General features: G+C 30.6%; 1 protein-coding gene across 1 annotated transcript in view; it reads right to left on the bottom strand.

Moving 5' to 3' along the window:
* Positions 1–10080, bottom strand: part of LOC108685349 (multidrug resistance-associated protein 4-like) — a 22006-nt gene that overhangs the window by 3359 nt on the left and 8567 nt on the right. Inside the window, exons 2-12 of the mRNA XM_018190096.1 lie at positions 8387–8499; positions 6945–7055; positions 6658–6792; positions 5619–5823; positions 4794–5016; positions 3696–4334; positions 2841–3343; positions 2283–2567; positions 1851–2080; positions 888–1411; positions 92–322 (exon numbers count right to left, since the gene is read on the bottom strand). Of these exons, the coding sequence (XP_018045585.1) occupies positions 92–322; positions 888–1411; positions 1851–2080; positions 2283–2567; positions 2841–3343; positions 3696–4334; positions 4794–5016; positions 5619–5823; positions 6658–6792; positions 6945–7055; positions 8387–8460 (3160 nt within the window). The 5' untranslated portion in view covers positions 8461–8499. The remainder of the gene's footprint in view (positions 1–91; positions 323–887; positions 1412–1850; positions 2081–2282; positions 2568–2840; positions 3344–3695; positions 4335–4793; positions 5017–5618; positions 5824–6657; positions 6793–6944; positions 7056–8386; positions 8500–10080) is intronic.

Here is a 10080-nt window from a genome sequence, read left to right as displayed (position 1 = left end):
ATTAATATATTTTTCATAAAAAATATTTTGTATTATTTTTTATATTTATATTTAAAACTATTCGACAAAAATTGGGAGAAGTGATGCTTACATTGATTGAGTAACAAAAAGCTAAAAGTGACGAATGAAGTGAAGAAAAAACAGAATACATCCAGAGTGAATCCAAATGCTGTGCTAGTCACGACATACATGTAAGCGGTAGATGTGTGTACATCTTGCAACTTGTCGAATTCACGTTTCAGTATGTCCTGAGCGCAATATGCTCTGATAGTCGTCAAACCATTCAACGTGGCGTTCAAATGAGTGAATACCGGCGAGCGTGCTGAAACACAAAAGAATCATGTTTTCAAGAAATACATCTTTATGTTAAAGAAAAGCACCATACATTTGCTTTAATAAAAATAATAAAAAACGGCTCAAATAACTAAAAATCAAATAATAAGGAGAAATATTGTTATTTAAGAAAGTTAATGGGGGGAGGTAAAAATATTATAATTGAGAAAATGAAAGAATAAATAAGAAAATCAAAAATAGAAAAATGTACGAAAATAAAATGAATTTTTCATGAATTTAACATGTATATATATATACAGGCATATGAAGATTTCCTCGCAAAAAGGTAATAAATTCAAAAATTATATTGATGTCAAGCTTATATTAACATGGGCACTTTGAAATGCAAACTTATTGAAAAATTATTTCTTATACACTTCATTTTTCCTGTAACTTTTTAATAAAGCATTTTAGAACTTATATTTATACAACTTTTTTTCTCATTTTAACTCATAGAACATATCGTTAAAGTTTGTTCGGAAAGTTCGGTGATATCCTGTATATAACTAACATTTGGTAAATGTTGAGGATTAAAATAAGAAAGGCAGACATACTTATTCCCTCCAATCGTTTAATGTTCTTGCTGGTCTTGAGGTAAACCTTGCGGATCCAATAAAATATCCCACTGATAATCACGACAGGCACCAAGAAGATAGGATTGACCATGCAGGTCATTACCAGCGATCCGAACATCAACATATTCATCTGACCGGCATCCAGGATTGCTTTAGGTAATAATTCGTCGATCACGCCCATGTCTTTAGAGAATCGATTGAGAATCCTACCGCTTGGATTAGTATCAAAAAATCGCATTCCTGTACGAATTAACGCACTAAACATCATATCGTGTAGGCGCTGACTGCACGTCATACACGTCTTGTAAAAGACTAGCGATCTGGTGATTCCGAGAAAGAAGATAGTTAGCACAATGCCAGTGTAGATGTAGACATAATTCATCACTGATTCATCCTCGATAGCACTGAGTTCATGTATGTTCGTCGTGTTTACGAAAACGTCTTCCGTTTGATTCAGAATAAAATGCTTGGCTTCGTAATTTCGCGTTTCCACAAAATTGGCTCTAAAGGAGTTTAATCGAGAAGAAAAATTATATTATTGAATGAAATAACTAGTGGCAAAAAATATGATTCATACGCCTTTGTTTCATCTATTAAATATGCGAATATTTTTACTTCTATATCTTTGTGAGCTTTAGTTCTACATAAAAATTAATTCTAGAACCTGATAATTTCTGGAAGTTATTTTTCAAGTAACATATTCAAGTAAAATATTCTTAAGAAATTTTACAATGTATTATTGAATACATTTGCATGCAAATCTTTTAAAAATATTTTTGCAAATATTTTTCGACATGATCCGACCGGCATAGAAACATTTTAAAAATATTGTCGTGAATTGTTTTTAAATACTTCAATCTACCTAAAAAATACAAATAAATAATTGTTTATACAGTAAACGATTCCTTAATTAAACAGTTTTTCGGTAACATAAATACTTACAAGAAAGGCACAAAGTAGTCATTGAGACTGACAATAAATTGTGTAATGATGAACAGAAACAGAACGATAAAAGCAATGTACAAATTGACACCAGTTTGGAAGAACTTGATAAATATAGGACCCTTAACCATGCCACGTGATGTTCCCTCAAGACCGTCGTTCAATTTTTCAGGATCTTCATCTTCCTCCTCGTCATCAGTGCCGCCGCTATTGGCTTCCGGAGTTCGACTCTATTGAAGAAATTTTATCCTCAGTAATATTAGTGTGCATTTCTTTTTATTCAGATATTATTTATTACTATAAAGATTCAATTCCAAACCATTAAAGCAATATAAAAATAATATAAAAAAAATAAAAATTATATTTTCTCAAACTCCTCTCTCTCTTTTTCTCTCTCTTCTTCATAATTTTGTACATATTTGCAGCACTTACTCTGTTACTCGAAGAAGAAAACTGTCGTCGTATGTTTATACTTTTTTCTAAAGATGAATCGTCACTCGCTTCATTCTCTGCTGCCAGGAGTACTCTATATTCGGGTTGATTCTCTAATAAATCCTGATAATGCGAAAAGTACTTCATTTTTCCCTGCTCGAATAATATAATGGCGTCCACTTCCTTTATATATTGCATTTGATGCGTCGCCAAGATTCTTGTTTTTCCGGCAAGGTATCTCTGAATGCATTCTTGAAACAGGTGCTTGCTAACGTGTGCGTCAACCTGGAATTTCAAATAGAGTCTTTCATCAGAATTTAATCAAAATCCTTACCACCATCCATAAACACACAATATTAGAAAGTGGTATGAATATTATTTTATCTTTTACAATATTCATATAACATTCTAGGAATACTATGTCTTATAGAGGAATTATCGTTCATCAAAAAAGAGAAAGATCTCACACTAATTATACAGAAAATATGAAATTATTTGATTCCAGTAATACATTACGCCTAAAAGAATAAATTATTAACTCGTTTGATAATCACCCACCGCACTCAAAGGATCATCCAGTAAGTAAATGTCCGACTGTCTATACAGAGTTCTGGCCAAATTGATTCTAGCTTTTTGACCACCGGATAGCGAGGTACCTCGTTCACCTACAACAGTCTGGTCGCCCTGCGGAAACTGTTTGAAGTCGCGTACCAAGGCACAAGCCTTGATCACCTTCTGGTACCGTTGGCGCTCGTAGGACTGTCCGAAGAGTATGTTCTCTCGGACGGTAGCACCGAAAACCCAAGCCTCCTGACTAGCGTAACTGACGCCGCCGTTGACCTTCACTTGACCTTCCGTCAAACTGATCTCTCCGAGAATCGCGGACAGGAAAGAACTCTTGCCGCTACCCACCATGCCGATCACCGCATACAACTTGCCCTTTTCTATTTCCAGATTCAGATTCTCCAGAGTGTTCTCCGATTGTTTCTCCTCCCACTTGGCAGTAACGTTGATCATATTGATGGCCCAGTTATTCATATTGTATATGGATTGTTTATTTTCTAAATAATAATAATTTTATTTCAAATTTGATACATTAATATGTTAGATATTAATATGTTAAAAGAATGCTGGAAATATTCAAGCAATACAATACGTCTCATAAGATTTTTAAAAAATTTTAGAAAATACATATCTCCAGAAAAACCTTTAAAAGAGATTGTCGTAAAAATTTGTAACTTTATTTAATATCTTAAAAATATTATTTTATTAAAATAAATAATTCTATTTTTTTTTTAGCTTCTAAAGTATGTCAGATTTGAAATATCCTTTGAATATTTTTATATAATATATATGTTATATATGTTATATTTGTATAAAGTATAAATTATATGCTTTTCTGAAATTCTTTACCTCCAACAAAATTAGGATTGTTTTTCAACAAATCGCTGGCAACAATCAATAAACCATTTTGCTTTCTGCGGTCGTTATTCTCATCCAAATCTCCATGTGAATCCACATCATCGTCGTCAATGTAGGGCAAATCCGGTTTGGAGAACCGCTTGAAATCTGAATTAGCGTAGCTGGCAGACGCCTTAGAGTCAACAACGTTGCTGCCCTGGAACTCGTCGAACATAAGGAAACTCTGGAGCCTACGTATAGCTACCATACACTCAGCCAACTCAGCGAAGCCGCGCACGAACATGCCAGTCATAGTGTGTGCAAGAATGTTGAAATAGGACGAAATGACGAAGACCTTATCGGCAGTCAGATTGTCGCCGAGCATCAGCATGGTTACAAGGGTGCAGTAAAGCGCCATACGAGTTGTGAAGAGATTGAAGGTCATATAAATGCCGCGAATGTACGAGCTCTTGGTGACCACTCGAAGTTCAAGCTTACGCGCCAGCTCCACCATAGCGCAGAATGGCTTCTCCCACGCGTACATTTTGATCACCTGCACCCCGGAAATGATTTCGTCCATCAACCGGACCCGTTCGTCGGTCTTGATGGCAGTCTGGAGACGAAACTTTGAGGACAACTTGCCAGTATAAGCTAAAATCCCAAAAGTAAGAACTGGTGAACACTTGTGACAAAATAGCTTGCAAAATGACATAAAAAGTCTATCCGGATTTACAAGGCAATATTTTACATTTATTTTCCATAAATTAAAAAAAATAGAGTTTTAAAGATTCTTTAAATCGACGATCGTATTTAATTTATGGGATTATTCAGTTTGATTGTGTTTCGAAAATAATCGGCACGCAGTCATCTGAAGTAAAATGTATTTGGAATAAACTTACGGATGGAATAAAATTAATTATTCCTCCTTCTAACTTTGATAGTTGGTGCTTCTTCTTGTAAGTAAGAAGAAGCACCAACTATCAAAGTTAGAAGGAGGAATAATTAATTTTATTCCATCCGTAAGTTTATTCCAAATACATTTAATACAATTAATAATGATTTAAACATAGAGCTTTTATATGAATTTATTGATGATGACGCGAAACTCACATTGGATCGGTACGACTACAAAGACTGCAGCGATGCCGATGAGGCCAGCATAGCCGACCTGCTGATAAAGAATATAAGCCACGATCAGAGCGGAGAGAGGTGCCGACCACATAAAATGAATAAGGAAGGAGACGAAATCGAATCGACTGACATCATTGGCCACTAGATTAACTACTTTTCCGGGTGCTGTCTCGCCCAGTGCAGTTTTATTCAGACGTAGAGCCTGAGAAATAAAAGAAGAATATCCATTATTTATATCGATAGGAAATATTCATAAATATTTTGTACTGTAATATTTATGAAATATTTTCGAAGTATTTCATAGAAGAAATATTAAATATTTTAAAATAATTGACGAAAATGTTTTTAGAAAGTTTCTATGTCCACCATTTATGTTTTTTTTTATAAATATACTGATTTGATAACACAGAATTTTATGAACAAATTTTTTTGTTACATTGTACGTTAAAATTGGTCATAATGTTTTTAGTCTTTTAAAAAATTTAAAGAATTTTTTATTAGGAAATTTAAAGAATTTAAAAAACTGATTTATTTAATCTTTTGTTGTATTTCATTTCTTCTCCTCTTTCTCATGTGATGAAGAAACGTTTACTTTGAAGAACTGAACGAAAATGTTCAAAGTAAGACTTATAGACTTCTTTTTACATGACTTTTACATTTTGTTTTCCTCTCACTTTATATATTAGGTGTAATAAAAAGAAATCCATTATTTTTGCATGAAATTGAATGGAAAAATAATGGGTTTCTTTTTATACCTGATATTACACTTTCAAATTTTTTCAATTATTATTTCGAATGACCAACCTTTCTGTACACCATGGAACATATGGCCACGCGAATTTTGGTACCCACGTGGAAAGCGCGATAGACCGTTTGATTGCCGCTTATCACGTTCATGCCGGTTGCGATACAGATACCAGCTCCAAACCATAGAGCATTTTCATACGGCTCAATTGAATCCTTCCGGAAGTAGCGCAAAAGACCACCCAACAGCAATGGCGTACCTAACCTACGAAACGAGTTTAAAGTAAAAAATTAAGTAAGTAAATTAAATATATATAATTCATTTGCAAGTAAATAATTAAAATAATAATATAAAACAAACCAAGTCCAACAGTTTATAATCTATATCATTCGCCTACTACTCTCCCCCGTTTCCCAGGGTTTAAAAATCTCAACTCTAATTTTCTTCTTCTCTAAACACATTTCTGGCCACATCTGTGTTGTATTATTATATTAATTATATTTTTATACTATTATATTACCTGTACTGTTATATTATTACTATATTATTATTTTTATTCTTATTATTATCTATTATTATTTATTATTTATTATATATACAGTATATTTATAATATGTTTATAGTATTATTACATGCTTATATAAGAACAACAAGATATAGTTATTCTTAATATTTTAGATGTTTAATGTTAGGTATCTTCCTTTAAATACGTTTCCACTTTGTTTGAAATGTTACCACTCCACGTAATATATTTGCAAGTGATAATACGTTGAAAACAATGTCCTACATTTTTAGTCAAACCCAAATATAAAAAATATTAAGAATATGTTTTGGACTTTCAATACAAAATAATTATTTCTTACATAAAAAATTAAAGTTTGAAACATTGAGCTACCTATATTCAATTTATAATATTTTAAAAAATAGTTTCAATTATAAATTAAAAATCAATACTTTGCTGTAATAATAAATTCGTATTACTGCAATAAAGTCAATGTTATTATCGACCAAAAAAAGAGAAAAACGTCTTCCTATGAATAAAAATGAAGAATGAAAGATTTATAAAAATGAGCAATAGCGGTCAGCGTTTAATCTTACCTTATCACGAATTCGTTGAAGATCTGTATTATTCCCAGTATAGTGTACTCCCACAAGAATGTGCGGAAAATAGTTTTTGACAAACTTGGACTGCGTTTCCATTTTTTCGAATTTTCTAGTTCGATGTTCCATCGTCTGCAAGTACACCAATGCATTAATAATAATAATTCCTACATGCTTTTTATAAAAGAGTAACACAAAAGCAAGAGAATTAACTCTGTGAACATTTTCTTTTTTCTTTTTTCTTCTTTTTCTCATTTTTTCTTATACATAATTTCTATACTTACTTTTCTAATCGATCTCCGAGGAACGTCGATCTGTCGACTTTCAGAGGATCAAATAAGTCTTCTATTTCTAAAGCTTTCTTGTATCCTGTCTTGAATAAACTAATGGTCCACCTAATTCATGGCAATTTGTGTAAATCAGATATCTTACTGCTATCAATATCTGCTACCAAGTACCTCTAGATTATAGGGTGATACAACGATAAAAATATGACAGAGAGAACTAAGAGATTAAAAATAGTATCGTGCATAATTATTTTATGGTATGACAGTGCACTTTTGTTATGTTAGTTTCACATGATGCAATGTCACGTTGAAGACAAGATAAAGTTACGTGAAGATAAAAAGTAATTTGAGATAAAAAATCAACCTTGAAGTATACATCACCCCATTATTTCAATTCAAGTGTTCTATATTTAAACAATTATTAATGCAATAATTGTGATTCAGATATTGAATATAAATTGAAAAGTTGAAATAACATGTTAAATATAAAAATTTCAAATGAGATATAAGAACTTCAATATGAGAATATTTACAGATGCCTAAATATTTATTTAAATTACTAAACTTTTAAATATATTGTATAACTTCGAATGCATACGAAAGATTGAAGTAAGAATGACAGGAGTAATTGTGATCAATTGCGAGCCTGCGTTTTAATTAACTGTTTTGATGTTTAATAAAAATATCTGTTTTTATATGTATCCATGATACATATAAAAACGCAAAGCAATAAGACATAAGCAGTAAGCGAATTGGCCAAACAAAACAAAATCACAATAGAAAACGTAAAGTTATTGCGTTTTTTTATATGTTTCTGGCTTAATCTGCAGAAAAAACGCTTTTGTTGAAGTTATCTAAAAATTTAGCTAGAAACAAATGTTCTATTAATATAAATTCTATTAATATAAATAATTCTATTCTATTCGTTCTATTAATATAAATAATAAAAATTCTAAAAATAATGTTGTTCAACCATAAAAATAATCATATAGAAATCTTAAGCATACTGAACAACGCTGCAAAAAATTTTGACATTCTAACAATCACAGTTTGAATGTAGTGCATAATTATTTTTGATAAAACAAAATTATTTTCAGATCTGTATCTGCATCTCAATTTTTAAATACTTTATCAAAAGTCCTTTTTGTACAGCTATGGCCATAAATCTAAGGATTTGAAACAAATCTTTGGATATTCAGTTACTCAACTTTCGAATATCCAAGACTTAAGATTGCCAAGGAAGACATCAGTAAAGTAAAGAAAAAGTCAAAATGATAATTTTTGGTTACAAAATTTGACTCTTTATTGACTTTAAACATCAAAATTAATCATTTTGACATTTTGTTGATTATTGTGTTTTTTGCTCCTCCGTATTTCACAGAAGATAGAGGAGAAATCTCGGAAGAAAAAAAAGATGACCTAAAAATTGCACAACTTACCACCAAAGTAACACCGACACGATGCTCGCCTTCTCCCTCGGATTCGGCTTCGATTTAATTTTTGTTGAATCCATCAGTCCTTACACGTGGCATTAACTTGCCGCAAGCTGCCACTTCCACAGTTGAAAACGATCGATTAATTTATTCAAGTTAGTCAACAATTATCAACACTTCAAGGCTTTCGTTCGCTATTGAATAATAATTCTTTTTTGACAAACAAATGAAAGAATTTCTTCACTATTTTAATAATCTTATAGGATCCTCTCTTTGATTATATCGATATAAAATTATCGACAATATGAAGATTTCTCCTCTCTCAATTCGCATAGATTGTTATTTCTCATAGATCGTTATCTAATTAACAATCTCTTCACGCAATCGTAATCAGATTAAAATAAACACTTCACATATCTCGTTGTATCAGCTATTTACAAATATCATTATTTCTCATGATTAATCAATAAACTCAAATCTTATCACAAATTCTCAATAAAATCTTTTTATAGGTAGAAAAGATATCAATCAAATTGATACTCGTATAAACATTTTTCGCTTCTTGAGATCTGTTTTTAAGTGCCTCCTTGAAAAAATTTTCAAGATGCATGAATCTAGAAATTGTTATAAGTAATTATTATTATCTGTTAAAGATCAATTACATTGTAATTAGAAATATTAAAATCATCATTACTGTAGCTACAGAGAAAAGTCGCCCATATCAACTGACACAAATCTCTTTAAAAAATACTTCCTTATTTCTTGGGAACTAACTATTGCGTTTTATTAATAATGATAAAAACATGATCGGTTGAAATGACTGAAGAAAATAAAAACTCATAATTCATGTATCTGTGACCTGTTATTATTTCTATACAGGAACAGCTAAAATCGAATTTTACAAATGTGAAAATAAAATTTATACGATTTTTTTTTTTTTGCAAAGCGTATAATTTAATAGTGACTATATTATTGATAATATTACATCTATTAATAATAAAAGTGGCTATATTATTAACAATATTATAGTTTTATGTATTTATAGTTTCATAAATTAATTTTATTTATATTTTTTCTTTTTTATTTCTTTATGATTTGGAATAAAAAAACTGAAATGCGGCATAAACTGGTATAAACCTGTAGAACGGATAAGCTTAATCTTTATAGATATATATTACATAATATTGAAGCTGAAAAAAGGCAATCGTATTTATGAAAAAACTCTCAAAAAAGAAACTCTTGCGTTACATTTTCCAAAACAACAAAATAGGCATGCAATATTTTAAACCAATAAAAAATTTCGTTTTATCGAAGTGAACAGTTTCTAAGAAATCATATATACATTCACTTATAAATATTTTGTATAGATGATTTCTATAAAGAAGAAGAATATGTGATATTGCAATCTACTGCGTTTTGGACCCTGTTGATAGATACTCGTTTACTTAAAAAAAGTTAATTATTGCACAACATTATAAAAACTGTTATATTATCTAATTAAAAACATTTCTTAGTTTGAAGAGAAAGAGAGAGAAAGAGAGAGAAACAAATACTGAGAAATTTCGATATCAAAATTAATATCCTATATCTAATATCAAATATCCACAATCAAATTTCTAAAAATTTTAAAGGTTCATTAAATTATTAGAAAATTAAATTTAAGAAATAATATTATAGCATCTTCAAGAAATGATATCTCT

Source organism: Atta colombica, unplaced genomic scaffold (genome assembly GCF_001594045.1).
Source record: "Atta colombica isolate Treedump-2 unplaced genomic scaffold, Acol1.0 scaffold150, whole genome shotgun sequence".
Lineage (NCBI taxonomy): Eukaryota > Metazoa > Arthropoda > Insecta > Hymenoptera > Formicidae > Atta > Atta colombica.
This window is presented reverse-complemented; position numbering and strand designations above follow the sequence as displayed.